The 18,392-nt window shown below is 46.7% G+C and overlaps 1 protein-coding gene across 1 annotated transcript in view; it reads right to left on the reverse strand.

Moving 5' to 3' along the window:
- Positions 1-18,392, reverse strand: part of NCAPH2 (non-SMC condensin II complex subunit H2) — a 266,518-nt gene that overhangs the window by 181,351 nt on the left and 66,775 nt on the right. The window contains exon 5 of the mRNA XM_086918830.1: positions 1,424-1,505. Within this exon, the coding sequence (XP_086774956.1) occupies positions 1,424-1,505 (82 nt within the window). The remainder of the gene's footprint in view (positions 1-1,423; positions 1,506-18,392) is intronic.

Here is an 18,392-nt window from a genome sequence, read left to right on the forward strand (position 1 = left end):
TGCCAAGACAGAAGTAAAACTACTATTCATGGAAATAAAATCAAACTTTTCAGCAGGGGTGAATCAGGCTTCCTTGTCTTTATTAATTTAAAAAAATATTTCCTGAAGTAAGTTTCAAGAACCACTTTGAGAAGGAGAAGCAGCTTCTAAGTCTAGATATAATTTTTAGTGCAATCCTTCGAAATGGTATGATGGCCTACATGGTGTCTCACATGAAATGCTATGGGGAAACACTTAATTTTGATGCATTTTTAAACAAACTACTTCAAGCAACATGTAAATACAGTTGCTGATACAAAATCATTTGACTGGATTTGAGATACCTGGCTATTTCAGACTGTGGCTGTGAGAGTATCGTGGATTGTCATAACAAAAACACGGTTCTGCTGGGGAGGAAAGCGGTGAAAACAAATCTACTGACAATCGGCTAATTCAAAACAAATGCAGGGACTCATCATGAATTCGATGAACTACTTCTGGGGCCATGGTAGATACAAATACAAAGGAATACTTTTAACCGGAGCTTTAAAGTTGGCGTATCCCCGCCAAAAGAAATTTAAAATCCAGACTAAAATTACAGTTTTACAGTGCATGAAATCCAATTTCCAAAGCATAAAGGATTTGTAGGAATTAAGTTGAGAAGTTGGCTGGAGGAAGAAATGTTGAGCTACAGAGGGGACAAAAAAACAGTTCTACACCATCTGGAGTTTTATAAGCTGGAGATGTGCTGTAGTCTGGAGTTTAAAAAGGGAGGCCAAAAAATGATATTTTCCTCTTGCTACAATCCACCTCATCACCACATCAAAATTGAAGTGAGGACACTTAAAATGAAGGCTTCGACTTGTCAGTCTTGATTGAAAATAATCTATTTACTTTTTTTTATTGAAGTGGGGAAAAAGCATATCTTTTCAGTTCTCTCATTAAATAAATCACAACCAGCAAGCTGATACCTGTACGTAATGGCAGCACAGGAGCACCGCATTGGGAATTGATTGTGGTGAGTGCACTCTTTTATGAAATGGGTCTACTTAGCATACCAAAAATGTACCGAGAATGAAGTATAGCGTGTACATTCATCAGTTAAATAAATATGGAGATATACTGGTTGAAAGCTCATATTTCTGCCAACCAAAACTTTAGCCTTAATAACAGTAAAATAAGGAAACAATAAATGTGGATAAATGCAAGTGCACAGTTTTAACTCCTTAAAATGGTTCCTAAATGGGTCAAAGGTAGTCCTTTGTGTGTCTGTACTTTGATAAGACTTATTCAAAACCGTGATTCCTTTGAATACTAGCTGCTCGTTTACAGATGTGTTTTACAGAGGTCCAAAAAAATACTTTGGTACCATTGTAGGTGCCACACTTCAGCTGCTACCAGTCAGTTTTGGGCCCAGCATTAAGTGTCTAAATCATCTACTCACCTCTTCCTGCTCCTGTCGATTGGCAAAGGTTGCATCCTGATCCTGCCCATCTACACCAACGGAGGCTGGATGCTTGTCCCTCCTGCAAAAGAGACAAGTCAGAGGACTGCATACTTTGGCAAATTTAAAGTACAAAGTAACTAACATGTTGTCAGTCTGGCTACGACATGCAAGTATTCCCCCACCAGTGCCTTGAGACCCTCCGGGTGAGTAGCGCGCTATATAAATGCGATGATTGATTGATTGACCTCCTTTCCTATTAACACAAAAAATACACAGAAAAGTCTCCAATACAAGCTTAATCCTAATTATAAAAGGACATTTACACAGTATTTAAAACTGACACACTAAGTGTCAATTCATTTCTATTGCCATTCGCTTTTTATCAAAATTACATGACCACAAAACCCCTCACTCAGAGAATGGAAGGGACAAACTAGTAATGTCACTCCAGTGAAACGCCCTTGCTAAAAAAAAGCATGGAGCGGATGTCAACAATAAAGCAGTTGGTGAAATTGTAAGGAAAAAAAGAAGCAACGGCGAACCTCACACCCAAGTGTACAATCTACCATTTCAAAAGATTGTTTATTTAGAGTGTTTGGCAGTATTGTACGCTTAATACTTTCTCAGTAAAACTGTGCATTTGGTGGACAATATAAACGTCAAAACTGCGCAAGACTGAGTCCATGCAAACCATCTGTATAAGTTGGCCTTAGTCCTGGCTAGCTCCAAAACATAAGAAGAGGATGAACGGAGTGCTGAAACTTTTCAGACACATCCCCAATCACAGATCTGGGTTGAATCCATCATCGTTCTTTAGCTCACTTCGCCACCTCAGTTCAGATACAGCTATATGCAAGTCAGTCTTAACCATGTGAATCATGGGAACAGTCCAGCCCGAACTGCCAAGCCATGTCTTCCCTGGACCGGAAACAAGCTCACAGTGCGGCATCTGTAACCCTAACCGACAAAGTTACAGGTGGTATGCGCAACCTCAGAACATCACAACCCTGACTCCTCAAGAAAATTGTGTAAACAGATCTAAAGCCCTTTCGTTTGGTAGGTCATGGATGCCCAATGAGAGACACAAGAAATACTAGAATTGACGTTTCAACGTTTATTGAAGCAATAGAATGCTTGTGTAAAAGACGTGTGCTGCAATTATCAATAGAAGTAAACAAAATAAAGTCATCAACATCACGAGAATAGTAAAGAAAAGGAACAATGCAACCATTGTGCTGTTACATAGATGATATGCCTGCATATAAGTATAGTTATAGTTGTGCTCCTACCTAGCGCTCCCTATCCTAGGGTACCTAGGGTGGGTGTATCTGGCAGAATCCCTGTAGGGTGATCTAACTCCCCAGTTACCTATGTTTCATATGGTAGTCCGTCATGGCGTACAGCTAGGCACTATTCTTCTCAGGAGGTAAACAGGATTCAGTTGGGCTGAAAATCTGGCATGGGGTTATCTCAACAGTGTCCACTAAATGCTCTTTTAACTCAACAAAGGTGTTATGTTCTTTATATAATAAACTTCACCAATGTTGCAATGCTGAAGTCCCAGTCATGCCGTCATTACTCATTCTATCCTGACAAAGCTGTTGCTGAGTGAACAAGAACAAACACCAACATTTTGCGCAGTGAACTTTAGCCTTTGTGCAGAATGTTCAAGGCTCTGATTATATGCCTACGAAGAAATGTAAATGTAAGTAAAAGTCATTTCAGAGAATATTATCCATACAGCCACGCAGGCAGATGTGTGTCAAATGTCAACCTTCAAGAAAGATGTCAACTTTAAAACGTGAACATGTAAAATAGTTGTGTACTCGTCCGGGTCTAAAGTGACCACATAACAGCAGCTCTCTAGTTTTAGTCAAATAATTATACAAAAAGGGATGCTGTCCTGCTTTGCCACAGAATATACCCATTACCGTATTAGAGAACATACCCAATGTGTAAGAAAATAGGCTTGTCAAAGTAACAATGAAAAGCACATCTATCTGCCAGAAGATATTCCTAAAGGTGCTTTATATTATGCCTTGCAAATGGGTATGCCCACTATTAACAATTATCCCCAGTTATTTCAATTGTGCTAGATAAATTGCCAGTTGCAAAACAAAAAGAGATGGTCATTACTTTTAAGAACACCAACATTGCAAGCAAAGATTCACTGTGCCGTCAAATATGCCTAACTGTGCCAGATAACAGGTTTCGCTTTTTGCAAGCTATAGACTTTCTGGCGAGCTCCAACCCTTGCATTCCAAGTACTAAGACACAATCAACAGTGAAGGCTCAGTAGAGACACATAAGCAGGGCAGCTAAAGTCTGACAGTTCCTAAGTATAGTCACTGTACCTTCATATGTGCAATATTCAGTGAAACATGCATTTACAATGAGTTGATTTGTAGCATAGCAGAGTCTCAGCATTTTGTGAATTCATTGTGGGCAACAGAAGGTGGCCTGAGGGCGACTGAGATGAAGGTCATCTCAGTGCTTAAATGTAAAAAACATAAATTAGTGCCAGGGCCTTTGTCAGGAGGAGACTGCAGCTTGCACCAACCGTTGCCGCTGCCAATGACCGCATTAACACACTACTAATCATCACACTCGCAAAAATGTGACTATTCCAGGCCCCTAAATCTATAAAAAAAATATTTTGTATTGCATTAATAAACAGCTGTTGTACTTATCTCTAAATTTGACTGACAGTGCCACCATGTGCAATGTGCAGGCTGTCATAAGTGCCAGTGCCGGGCACTGGAAAGCACTAGCTCAAATTAAGTACTGAGTACTCCCCACCAATGCAAAAGGAAGGGTTACATTGACATGTTCAATACATTACTAGACTGTACAGTGTCCTACATTAACAAGACTCCAGCATACTTCTTTCAGGAGACCAATTATCTTTTCTATTATTCCTATTAGAATTTATAAAAGCTAAATTAGTTAACTAGTTGAAATGTTCAGATTTCTTCGGAAACAGTTTACCATAGGGAGCTTTCTCGTTATTTGGCATTGTTACTTTAGGTAAGCAGGCTACTCCAGACTCCCTGGATTCAGGACAGCGTCGGTCCGGGCCAGCTCAATTTGATGGTAAGCCAAGAAAAGGGATCCTCAACATACACCCAATTCAATTTACATGGGACAGATGATACCTTAATGAATTTAGCGAAGATGCCCTTGACAATGTAGGATTCCAAGAACATAACATTTCCTTCTTTATAATGGCATGCTCGTTCACATTCATGAAACCAAACAGTGTCTAATAAAGTGTGCTGATTAGCGCAATTAATTGATTGGAAAACTTCACAGCTTTCCGAGTGGTAAAATTGACTTTGCATCTACTTCAAAAGCGTCTCTTGGACATTAATAACGTGGCAATACAGGGCACTTTCTACAGGGGCTAAAAACTGCTTTGAAAAAGATTAACAAATAGGCAGGGTCATGTAGCTAGTTCCATAACTAACAAAAACAGTTAGGTATTTCTAGCCTCTGTGGACTTCTACAAATAGTACTGAAGTGCGGTTATCCCATTTAAGCCAGGAAGAGCTCTCTCTAATATAGAGAAAGTATTGGGGAAGAAAAAAGCCAAGGATATCCAATTAATGTTAAAATCAGACATTACCTTCAGATGAAACAATTCTTAGGGAAACCCAATTAACATCACTGTGAAATATATAAAGCTCAAGAGATAACACAGGCTGTATTTCGCATCCTCCCATTTGATGTAATGGCGAACAGAAAAGCCAACTTCCAGTTGGGTGTTGGAGGTGGTATTTGTGCCTGGCTTGCATGGTATGGCCCGTTAAGTTAGTGAATGCTATGTTCAGCTCCTATAATGAAGAAGGCTCTCTTCATAGAATGACAATTTCACTAGAAACACCTCCACACCCTAAAACAGACACACTGAATGGTAAAGAAGAAGGATATCTAAGAGAGGATCTTCTTGTTGCTGCAAAGGACTGTACATGAACATTTGATCACTTATATACCAAAAATACAAGACAGATTTTGCCAAATATAGGAGTTCTTTTCTTGACTTTCTCCGATCAATCTACTTCTTATGCACTAAATACAGAATTATTTCCATTTGAAGATGTGGGTGGTTGCTGTGTACATGCCTCATTTAGACTGTCTATGCATGTGAAGAGGGAGAGCAAGAGAAGCTGCCTAATTTAAAATCCTGCAGCTATGCAGGAACCAAACCAGGCTACAGTAGACTGCTATTGAGGATTGCCACCACCTCTGGAAGTAAAGACCCAGCCAATAGAAAGATCTGGAAACCATCACTGGAATAGTACCCCACAGTGAGGAAGGCAGCTCTCGCATTGGATCGTTTACCTTTGATAACTACTCTTAGTAGGAGATGAATGGTAAATCCAGGTGTAGAGGCTTGGGCATACTTGCAGGTTGAATGGTTAAAGAAGCATCTTGAACCTTGAGGTATACATTTTCTGTCAAATGGCTGTTAAGTCGTTTTGAAAGATGATCTGTGAAGCTCCATCTTACTGGGATGCTCAACCGTGTAGGCAGTTAATAAGGTTCAAAGTTTGGTGGTATGCCCTGTAGGTTTGCCAACTACTCCCCAAAGCTTGTATCCTCAAATTTCTTTTGCTCCATTGCCTTTGCTGGTAGAAAGGCTGCTATAAAGGATGCATAGGTTTATGAAAGAAGAGATGGAACCCAATGTAGGATAAGCCTTGTAGCACGGACCGGCACTGTGCTTTGGTTAGCAGTTTTGGACTACTCTAGGTCTTACATTTACAGCATGTCCACTCTGGCCTTCAACTTTTAAGTCTTTTTCAATATGTGTGCCAAACAAGGGGGACTCAGAGAAAGCAAGGGTCTTGACTTTTTGCTGGTTGCTTGGTGCGAGAGCCACAAGGTGAGGCATGTCAAACTTATCACGGAAAGACCATGGTATTACCCATTGGTTGATGATAAACCATATTGTTTTTTGCACTGACAAACTGGTAAGTGAATGAGTTCTTCCTGGATCATTTTGTAAAAATCTTGCTTCTTGGGAGCAGATCCATAAACTGAATCAGTGGTCTTTCACAAAGACCCAAGAAGGTGACTAATTTGCAGCCTTTATGCCAATGGCTTAAGCATTCACAGACTCCTATTCAGATAGGATCAACCAGATTATTTTAATTGCCAGTAGGTGTAGAATAAGTGAAGCATAAGTTACTTACCTTCGGTAACGGTGTATCTGGTAGAGACGATTCTAGCTGCAGATTCCTTAACGTAGAATTATCCCCAGGCGTGAGACTGGATCGGGATCTTTTTTTGCCACAGCATCTCTGCGCGCCAGGGGCGGTACTGCATAACCCCGCCATGACGTCGTCCGTGGACGTGAAATCAGCGAGGTCACATAAGCCCCACCCCGGCGCGCTGACGTCAGTTTTCTTCAGAGAACTTTTCCGCGCCACAACGCGAAGCCATCACAAACAAACCTGTGAGAATATGTAAACAGTGTGCGAGAAAGCAGATAAACAGAAAGGGAAGAAACATTTGGAAAAGTGCCAGGCACTGTGGTACTGAAAGTCGTAGAAGGGAAAGAGCAGAGCACCGTTCTGAGAAGCAATTTTGCAAAGCAAAGGCGATATCCTCCATGGAAGCAGAAAAACATGTGAAAAATGTCATAGCAGAGGAGAGAAAGTTTGCAACCACAATCCATAACAGTAAAAGGCAACAAGTCCTGAACAGATGAGTAAGAACAAATTACCCCAAGACAATACCATCAAGGAGGATGGTATCCCCCGTAAAGACCTAAGGGCTGAGGTACAGCCAAGAGACCCCAACTCAGAAGACTGCCTAGGAGTCAGAAACCCCAAGCAATGAAAAAGGGAGAAGAGTATAAGTAGGCCCCACAATGGAATAACCAGAGTGTAGGGATGCAGAAGCACGCATGAACCTACTGTCCAATACCAGAAAGGAAGGAAGGAACCAAATAAACAGAACAAAGCATCCCGCCAGGGAGGAAGTGAAAAGGGCACTCGCAGAAGACCAAACCACACGGAGGGAGGTGAGTACAGAAGACCAAGCTGAAGGTCCTCGCAGAAAGGTGAGGAAGGGAGGGCCATGAAGTAATCTGTGGCTAGAATCGTCTCTACCAGATACACAGTTACTGAAGGTAAGTAACTTGTACATCTGATAGAGACTAAGAGCCGCAGATTCCTTAACGTAGAATAGATATCGTAGCCATACTTAAAGGGGAGGAGGGTCTGCGATAGAGCTTGGAAGAACACGGGGCCCCAACAGGGGATGTGTCATTGGGACAGGAAAGATTGCCCAGTCCCCACCAAGCAGAAGTAAGCAACAACAAGGAAAGGGGAAGGCCAGGATACCACAAGACTACCCGAGGGGCCCTAGGCATCTGCCAGAAAACCCGGAGGGAACAAGAGAGTACCAAAAGAAGAAAATAACCACCCGCAAAACCCAAAGAGAAGAGGTGGAAACGCCAGCAGAGCCCACCTCAGGAGAACACACCAAGCGAAGGGGACACCTGCACAGGCAGCAGCTCCTAGGCAGGGGACAAGGCAGAAACGGCCCCACATCCGAGAAGAGCAAACGTGAGAAGGAAGACACAGTCGCGCAAATCTCCAGCAGAGCAAGGAACAGGATTATGCGGGTACACGCTGAGGCCCACGGAGGCGGACCATAACGACCAGGCGTGCGCAGCAGGCCGCTGGTAAGTACCACAAAGTAGTGTGCCCAGAACGGCGATCCCCGGGAAGCAAGAACATGTAGTACAGACCCAAATCCGTCAACCAGAACCCAGGAGAGCACCAGGAGTGTCCCTGTCCCCCCCCCCCCCCCCCCCCCCCGGGACACAAGGCAGAGGACCAAGCCGAAACATCGGACAACAAGGTGGAAACACCACGACACAATGCCGTGGACTGCATGACAAAAGTCGGTCTGGCGATCCAGAGGCTGAAGAGGGAAGACAGAACGCATAGAAGCAGATATCCCGCAGGAGCAAATGGCAAAATGTACCACAGGCAAGCCCTGTAGAAGAAGGATAGAAACACCATTGGATACTGAGCTCGACAGAACCTGGAGCAGCGCAAGCTACGCTCAGGTGGAAGAAAAAGGGGGACCGCATCAAGCGTTATACAGTGACGCCAGGAAAAGCGAGGAACCCGAAAAGGTATCCACACCCGCCCAGCTTAGGACAGAGCAACACAATAGCCAACAAGTACCCCACCTAGGGTATGACACGTCCCAAAATAAAACAGGGGAACACCTCTTAGACCTGTGGGTATAACCGCAGGCGTCTTACCAATCAGCCAAAAATAACACAGATGGTCCAACCTGAGGACCTATACGGCTTCACTAACAGCCAAAAAAACACACACCACAAAAGCTGAAGGGCTGTACCAGCAGCCAAAAGTACAGAGGAACCGACTGAAGGACCCTGAAGGCATTCTAAGCCACACACAGACGGGTCAACCGAAACACGAGGCCCAGAGAGAAAGATGGGATAAACGCCTCCCATCAGACACCGGAGGACCGACAAGCCGAAGCTTACGGAGTGGGAGGAGGACGGAGCCCCGCAAGGAGTCGTGAATAGCGGAGTCGGCGTGGGTGTTAAATAGAAGAATCCCATCAAAAGGCAGGTCAACAAGATGCTCACGAATATTCTCCAGAAAGACACTATCCCGCAACCAAGCATGGCGGCGGAGGGCCACAGAACTCGCCATAGCGCGGGAGAGAGAATCCGAGACATCCAAGGCCAAACAGAGAATAAATACAGCTAACTGCCGACCATCCAGCACATGGTGCAGCAGATCAGCGCGGACACCTTCGTGGGAGATGCGAGACAGAAGGGACTCCATAGAATCCCATAGGCCGGAGGTAGCCCTGGCCAACACACAAAGTGTGTTGAGCGCACGCAGTGCAGCAATAGTGGACGCGAAAATGTTACGCCCCCGTAAGTCCAACCACTGGGCCTCCCGTGATGGAGGAAGCATCACTGAAGGCAAGGAAGGAAAAGCAGTCTGCAGGACAGGGCAGTGGACAGATGGGTGGGAAAAAAGACAGACTGGATCGTGCAGGGCAGGGCGGTGGCGGTGGAGGAGCGGCTGAGACACCGGATCCCCTGTAGCAGGATGCCCCCAGGTTGTTGTGGAGCCAAGCTTCAAGTGGAAGAAGCGGCTCCCCTCCACCAGAGCCTTTGTGGAGAACCTCCAACAAGTGGAACGTTGGGATTGGAGCGACCGGGTTGCCCATTTGCAAAATGCCGGTGGCTGTGGAAATGGCCCCGGACAAAGGCCACACTCGCCTCAGTAGGGCGTCCTGGGGGCGAGAGCAACTCTTCCGTGGGTGAAGCCTGCAAACTAAGCTGCCCATCCCCGTTGCCTGCCGGAGGAAGAAATAGCCAGCCCCTGAAGGACGGAAGACCCATGGACGAGTGAGGGGCCTGAGCTTTCTCCAGAGAAGGCTTGTGGGGCAACCAACTGCGAGGTGTGGAAGAGCGGGTTCGGGGGCTGTGGACACGGAGATGGCGTAAAACGCGCCCTGGATGACGCCGGGAAAAAGGCAATGACGTGGCGGCCAGTCTCCGGAGAAGAGGAGACAAGGAGACGACAATCCTCCGGAAAGGAAGGAACATTCGGCGAAGAGTTGACGAGCTGACGTTGTGCAACCTTGATCGGCGCCGAAGAGTCCACCAGGGGTGTCGAGTCAGCCTCCACCACCACGTGCCTTACAGGTAAAGGGGCGGGGTCAGTCCCGAAGTGGCCAATGAACGGCGTCGAAAAGGCAGCCGCCTGCGCAGAGTACCAAGAGGGACTCGGGGAGGCTCCCCAGGTCCCGGCCTCCACCCGCGGCGCCGTCAAGGAAAGGAGGAAAGCCGTTGGCGCCAGAAAGATGTGGCCTCGGCCTTCGGTAAGACAGCCGCCTGCCCAGAGGACAGAGGGGGACTCTGGGACGAGCGATGAGTCCCGGCGACCTCCTGCGACACCACAGGGAACCCTGCGGGGTTTTGCGGCGAGGCAGGGGCGCCCTGGGCCGAAGAGGGGAACCCCGTAGGGCCGCACCTCGATGACACCACCCCCCCAACACCTGAAGACTAACTCATCAGCGCCGGGGGCGAATCTGCCGGCGAGTCCGCAAAAGGCCCCGCGCAGGGCGATGGATCCGCGGACATCTCAGACAGAGGAGGGGAGACCAAAAAAGCCAGCAGAGCCGTAGCATAGGCCTTCATTTGGGTCCTCGTCGCCACAGGGCCAGGAAACGGCAGATCCGTCGCCGACATCTGACGAGTACAAGAAGCACACGCCTTGAAACCCGAAGGGATTGCACACTGTTCTCAAAGCAAACGTGTTAAAAGAGACCTGAAAACAGGCCAAGAGAACACAATCCGGATCCGCGTTGCACGCGGAAAAGAAGGAAACTGATGTCAGCGCGCCAGGGTTGGGCTTATGTAACCTCGCTGACGTCACGTCCGCGGTCGACGTCAGGGCGGGCTCACGCGGTACCGCCCCGGAGCGCAGAGATGCTGTGGCAAAGAAATTCCAGATCCAGTCTCACGCCTGGGGATAATTCTACGTTAAGAAATCTGCGGCTAGTAGTCTCTATCAGATATATGGATATGATCTCTTGACTAAAGAGAAAAATTAACAAATCAAGAAATGAAAGTGGCAGGTAGTCGCCTAAGAGTGGAACCCTAAAAGATCGGGCTTTTCATTGTAGAGCAGTGATTTTCAAACTATTTTGTTCTGAGGCCGCCCTAAGCAAAATGTTTTGAAGTCAGGCCCCTCCAGAAATGTATGGGAAGAACAGGGAGTGTGGGAGGGGTAGCGGTGAGTTCCAGGATGGCACTTACAAGATCATTTCAGGGGTATTTTTCTGTAGCTCATAATCCACACTAAATATGAGATTTATAAATGTTTCAATCAAAAAAAGGAATTGATCAAAAACGCTATGCCCCATAATTGGGATGTTGTGAGCCTCGATCCCAATGCAACTGCTGCAATAAAAAGCCCTCCCCCTTCCCCCCAAAAAAGCCTAAAAAACTCCCCACCTTTCCCAAGGCATCTTTCCAAGGAAGCGGTCTCTGTCATTTGTAATTTAAATAATGACTGCATATAATATATGTCAGTTAGTCCTACAGCAGTGCTTGTAGCCGTAAGGCAGGGTGCATTATATTACATGTGAGGGCATAACTGTATTATCAGGTATGCCCCTGTGAGGTCTAGTTCAATTACTAGATGGTACAAGTGAACAGGGAAGCCTTTTTAAGTATATGTACTGGTCATTACGAGTTCCCCGGCTACATGATGGCTTTACTGAAACCTATGGTGTTCTTGTATCAAATACCACGTTTTAATAAATCTGTACTGTTGCCAGTACAAGATTTATTATTACATGCACCCAGAGGGAACCATAGAGGTGCCCCCTGAAACACCTGCCACTATCTAATGTGCTGGCCCACTAATATCACGGTACAAAAGGGGGTGGTGATGGACCGAGCATCTGAACCAAACACTCACACCCAGTCAACAGATCTGGGTTTAATCCATCACCGTTCCTTAGCCCACTCTGCCACCCCAGTTCAGACATGGCCATATGCAAATCAGTCTGACCTTGTGCCTCATGGAACAGTCCAGCTCGAACTGGACCGGAAACACGCTTCCTAGGACGGGTTTCTGGCATTACAGCAGTCTTCAGCAAGGCTTGCTTGAATCCAGTGGCAAAGAGAGCAAGGGACTCACGTCTGAGCATACCCTGCCAACTTATGGCGAACAAAGCGGTACAAAAGGGGGTGGTGATGGACGGAGCATCTGAACCAATCAAACACTCACACACAGTCAACAGATCTGGGTTTAATCCATCACCGTTCTTTAGCCCACTCTGCCACCCCATTTGGGTGAATGTTCTGCCATTGTGCAACATTCCGTCCATCAATTGTTGTTTTTGCATTTGTCACCCCGAGTGGGACGGGTATGCTCAGACGTGAGTCCTGTGCTCCCAAGGCCACTGGAATTAAGCTTTCCTGGCTGATGACGGATGATAGCCAGAAACCGGTCCTAGGATGCTTGGTTCCGGTCCAGGAAAGACATGGCTTGGCAGTTCGGGCTGGACTGTTCCCATGATGCACAGGGTCAAAACTGATTTGCATATGGCCATGTCTGAACTGGGGTGGTCTGGTGAGCAGAATAACGATTGATTAAACCCAGATCTGTGACTGGGGGTGAATGTGCTGCCATTGTGCAACATTCCGTCCATCAATTGTTGTTTTTGCATTGTTGTTTTTGCATTTGTCACCCCGCGTGGGATGGGTATGCTCAGACGCGAGTCCCGTGCTCTCCAGGCCACTGGAATCAAGCTATCCTGGCTGATGACGGCTGATAGCCAGAAACCGGTCCTAGGATGCTTGGTTCCGGTCCAGGAAAGACATGGCTTGGCAGTTCGGGCTGGACTGTTCCCATGAGGCACAGGGTCAAAACTGATTTGCATATGGGCATGTCTGAACTGGGGTGGTCTGGTGAGAAAAATAACGATGGATTAAACCCAGATCTGTGACTGGGGGTGAATGTTCTGCCATTGTGCAACATTCCGTCCATCAATTGTTGTTTTTGCATTTAGCTCACGAATATCGTCCAGCCTGCCATCAGACATGTTTCCCTGCAGGTGAAAGCCCAAAGCTCTCTGAGACCAGAAACAAGGCCAGTTCCAGAGGTAGGCGTTCACACCTCCTCCAGCAGAATAGCTGGTGATGTAGCATGTCAAGGCCAACTGGTTCAAAGCCCCTGCCATTTTGGAGAGGAGAACCTGGGTTCCCCCAGACTGGGAGATGCCACCCCCAGCCCCGGGGCCCATTTGGTACCAGAACAGGTGGGAAATTAGCTATGCAGTAGAAGTTTTGCACCACAATGCTAGTCACAGTACTAGGGTGGGCTACCTGGAGTGCTCCACGAAAGAAGGATTCCACAGGATTTTGCCCACTCCCCATAGGAAGTGGTCATATATGAGATGTAGTGACCACGAGGGGAAGTAGTTCATTGGCTACTACCCTTTACTCCCCTCAATGCCCCTAAATTCATTATTTAGGTGCCCCCTGACAACAGGAACTCAGATTTACCTGACTAAAGAAGAACATAGAAGAGCTAAAGAACGCAAGAACTGTGGATTAGCTGTGAACCTGGCACTTGCTTCCCTGTGCCTGTCCCAATAATTGCAAAGACCCGACTCATCCTGCAGCTGTGCATCCTTCAAAAGACTCAGAGGGCTGCAAGCATTTTGCCAACCTGCCAGTATCAACATTGAAGTCCCTTTCTTGCAGCATGCAAGCACTGACCGCAACGTCTGGTTTACCGATCTGCTGACTACCGGGTCCACCGACTCAGCAGGAGCACTGTGCTCCAGGAAATCAGATCCATCTCCACATAGAGTTGGAAGGCACCAGGACCCCCAGGAGCCACCCTGCACTAACACCCGCGCACCGTACCCCATGCAGCAGCCAAAGCTTGTTCAGTAACTGCCCACACTCCAACACCACCAAGACTGACCTACTGATGTGGGACGTCCGCACCAGAGAGGCCATTGTCAAGAGTGGCCCTGCTGTCCTCTTTTAACCCCATCGCCAGGTCGACCTAAAGTGTGAGCGCCTCCACGCGAGCGACCCGCCAGACAAAAAAATCTCTGCACCTGAACCCAACAGCCCAAGTCCGAGCCTACGGATGGTGCCCCTTGCCCCAGAGACCCTCCGAACAGAGCCCACCACCCCCCTTGGGTTCCGACAGACTTGTCCTCAGGTCCCCACTTGCAGAATGTTTTGGTTACAGGTTTTCTCTATAGCCTTCAGTAGTAGAGTTTGAGGCTACCCTTGAGACAAGCACCTCTGCACCTGAACACAATAGGGCCTGTCAACTAAACCGCTGGTGGTTCTAAGGCCCTGGCCCCAACTTACCTTAAGTCCAGATATACACCCCATGTAACTGGATTTTCAAGTACCACTATGCCGTGAATGTTTCTTCCCTCCCTCCCCATATCGGCCTGGGAGACCCATTAGATGTTTTTCAGCTCAACTACTACGTGTCCCTAAGATCCATAGATCCCAATGAGGTGGCCGTTCTACTTCTTTTGGTGCCTTAACTCTATCCCTATCTTTGGAACTGCGCTTACTAGAGCATGAACTACCCTTCCGCAAAGTCTTGGCTTTTCATGGACTAATTTTCCCTTACAGATACTGATGATTTGCTGTGTCTGTTGCAGTACTGGGAAGCCTACTGGTAGCCTTGCGCTATATAAAAACTCCAGACTAGAATAGGATAGGATACCATTATAGCGTTCGAGGCTCATCCCTCAAATCTGACCGCTGTATTTTCCATTTCTAAAAATCGCTAACTCGAAAAGTACTTACCTAATCTCGGAGATTTGGGTGTCTAATATAAAAATCTGTTATTTTTCTAAATTGGTGTTGTATTTCCTTATTGAGGGGGTCTCATTTATGGACTCTGTGTGTGCTCACAAATGACTAATACTCCCCTCTGATAAGCCTAAGGCTGCACAACCACACTACCACAAATAAAGCGCCTTGGGATTGATAAAGCACGCCCCGGTACACTAATAAGGGATACCTGGAATCTCTGCACAGTGCTCCTTGTTTTGGTACCCTTTATAAAGAGCCAGCTTCCTACAAATACAACTTTAAAATAATGACTTGCATATTTACAATGCTCTCTGTTCCAGGCGGAGACCTTGTAGCACTATGAATACACAAGTCACTATTCCTCACTACTGCAGTGGTCACATTACCCAAATGAAAGTTCATAATGTAAAAGAATGTATTTTTATCCTATTAGCTTAACTTGCATTTATTTTTCGTTTAAGGTTTCTGCATTATTTTATATACAAATAACTGAAAGTGAAAAACAAAACACTTGAATATGTTGCTCTTTTTAACATCGTTTTTAGGTCTCGCCCTGCGATTGCAGGCCAAAGGCCTGCTGTCGCAGAGCGAGACTATTGTTATCATTCCGGCTTTCAAGGACTGAAAGGGAGAGGACAACAGACTGTCACGCGCACGCAGCAGCAGCCTGCCGGGATCAGGTAGCGTGCGTCAACACGCGCTCCGATTCCGGCAGGCTTTTCACAACACATGCACTGCACAACACACATACAACACCCATACAGACCCCCACGCACGCACACACATACACAGAGAACCCCCCGGCGCTTACACACACATCCCCTACCTCGGCTCGGCGTCTTCGTGCTCTCTTACCCCCGCTCCTCTGGTGCGCGCGCACCACTGGTCCTTCTTCTGTGTCTATGATGTAGATCTCCCATGAAGTGTTAACACTGGAGTACGCAGGAAGAAATCAGACAACGACTAGTTTTCTGCTTGGGCCAGCAAGAGTGAACTACAAGTTTTTTTTCCAAGGAATAACTCACGGCCTGACAATTGCAGAGCTTTGAGTGAAGAATAGTTCATTAAATCGGAGTTCCGCGCCAGGGCTGGGAGAAAAGCAGAAGAGAAGACACCTGATCATTGTTTATTCATTTTTGCGGCCTCTGTTTTTGTTTTAACTGCACTAGCTGCACTTTGAATGTGGCGGGAGGTGTGCTGCTCGCTATTAGCCTACCACCGAAGGACCGGGCTCTAATCCTGGCTCCGCAATTGGACAGCACTGTGTGATCCTGGGCGTATCGATTTACGTTTATAAACGCCGCATCCTCTGCCAGTGCTCGACATGTTGCGCTATACAACCATCCCAAACCCTACTATACCAGCATCGATGGGAAGCGAGATTTTGATGCAGCTTCACTCTGTGCACCCCTGCAGAGTAATTCATCAGTGTGTGTCTCCCGGTTTCTCGCTCGCCCGGCTCCCTGTGGACAGTGGCGCGTCTGTCACGGACACAGGGCCTGCGGTACAGATGGAGGCTGGCACAGCCGCCCTGTCTCTAGCCTGGGACATGGTCGGGTCGGTCAGGGTTCTTTAATCCCTTGAGTCTGTCCTTCTAGGCGCTGCCGCCATGGCGTGTATGGGTAGTGAGTGGGTGGGTAGGCGCTGCGGGTGGAATGCCGCTCGCCCGCATTCCTCCCTGCGCAGCCCTGGGACAGAACTGACAGTCAGGCTGGTTTATACCATTGTACAAATAACACAAGCAGAGCACGTGTCATTGGTGCGCAGCCAAAGGCTTGTTACACAGGGCCGTAGATGTCCCTCTGCGGTACCCCGTGAGGGCCAGCGGGCATCGGTCTGGGATTTCAGATGCCTGCCGGATGTGTTGATCAGACATCAGGGCGGACTTCGGGTGTCGAGCAGCAGTGCACATCAGTTTTTACAGAGAAACAGCAAACTGTGAGTCTTAAAAATCCAGCGGTGACCTTTTTTCACACGGAAACAGGATCAGGTATTCACAAGGGCGGTGGTGGTGTCCGAGATCCGTGTGGGTGACTTTTGCTGGGGTATTTGTTTAAAAAAAGAACCGTAAACCAGTGGAGTCTGGAGCATGCTCGCTATGTCTTCGACGTTGTTAAATAATCTCTTCTTGCCACTGACGTAGTGTCAGAGGCAACAAAAGATTATTTAAATTAACACTTTGTTTTTAATTAGCGTTTCATAGTGCACTTGTGCTTTAAAGCTGTGTGAACAATCGGAATTACTATTATCCACTTTAATGGTGCTGAAATTAAATATCTCCGAAAGATGGAATTCTGAGCCGGACTTTCTGGGATTCGAAATTGCGAACTGCAGATAACTTCATGTTTAAGCGGGAAATATTGAAACTGTGATCCATCCTTCGAATTAAGTTACTTTTTTGGCGAGAATCCTTTCACAAAACATTCTCTTTAAACTTGTCGGACGGGAGACATTCTATAAACTCCATACCGCAGCCATTATAATTTTTTTTGAAAAAATTGTAGGGGGGTACTTGCATCAGTTTTCAGGGGTTCTTTCTGTGCCTCCTTGTGAACTCATGTGATGTATTTTTGTGGAAGTGGATGCAGAGCTCAGCATCAATTGCAGCTTGAGAAAATAGTTGATGACCAGGCACATATGTGTTAATGTGGGGGCACACTGATATCATTACCTTGATGTTGGGAGCTCCTGGAAAATTCCTCTTAAATAACTGGTTGGGACAGGAACACCTAGTTCTGCAGCTTGACCCACAGGCTACACGGACAGTATATGCCTCAGCACCATCTCGTGTAGGTGGTGGCATTAGGTAACCCCCCCCCCCACCCATGATCTGTTAAATCCATTTGTGAGGTTGTCCATGCATAGTGCCAGTATTCTCAACACGCAGAAATCTCCACACTGATTTGATCACAGAGTCCATTTTAGTGATTGAGGCCTCTTATGATGAAGGAGATGGCACATAGACCCTGTCGTATGGGTCTCAATGAGCAAAGACACTCCGTGATTATGGTTTTTGGGGTGGTGTAGCTGGGGTATCAGAGCTGTTAACCCTGCGTGGCAGGGCTCTCCACCATCCTTGGGGTTCTTTCTCTTTGTTGGGATGCTGCAGTGAGAATAGTTGGCCGAGGGTATAAAGTAGATTCACTTTGAAGGGTCCAAAATAGTTCAAAGACAAGAGACACTATGCTAAGCACAGCTATGCCCCCTTTGCCTGAACCAAACTCATAGTATAGCCAGTGTTTTAGTCCTAATACCAAGCTTAGTACAGAGGCAAATCAAGTCCCCTAAGGCAAACTTAAAAGTAGTCATCTTGTGTGTTCTGCATCCTACAATTAGAGTGTGTATGCGCACGCACCTTGATTTATAGTTCACCAAACTACTTGTTTCTGGCTATTCTTGAGTAGCCTTTTTTAATACAAGCAACCCTTTTGTTTGCCAATGCCCTGTGAGTCAAGCCACTCAGGTTTTGTATCTTTTATCAAGTGTACTCGCTCAGAAAAACACATAAAAGGATGTAGGTGCCATGTGCTTTCAATTTTTGTTGAAGACACAGGTTCTAGTTGCAGAAGTTCTTGCGGAAACCAG

The sequence above is a fragment of the Lissotriton vulgaris genome, chromosome 1_1, assembly GCF_964263255.1.
Source record: "Lissotriton vulgaris chromosome 1_1, aLisVul1.2, whole genome shotgun sequence".
In the NCBI taxonomy this organism is placed as follows: domain Eukaryota; kingdom Metazoa; phylum Chordata; class Amphibia; order Caudata; family Salamandridae; genus Lissotriton; species Lissotriton vulgaris.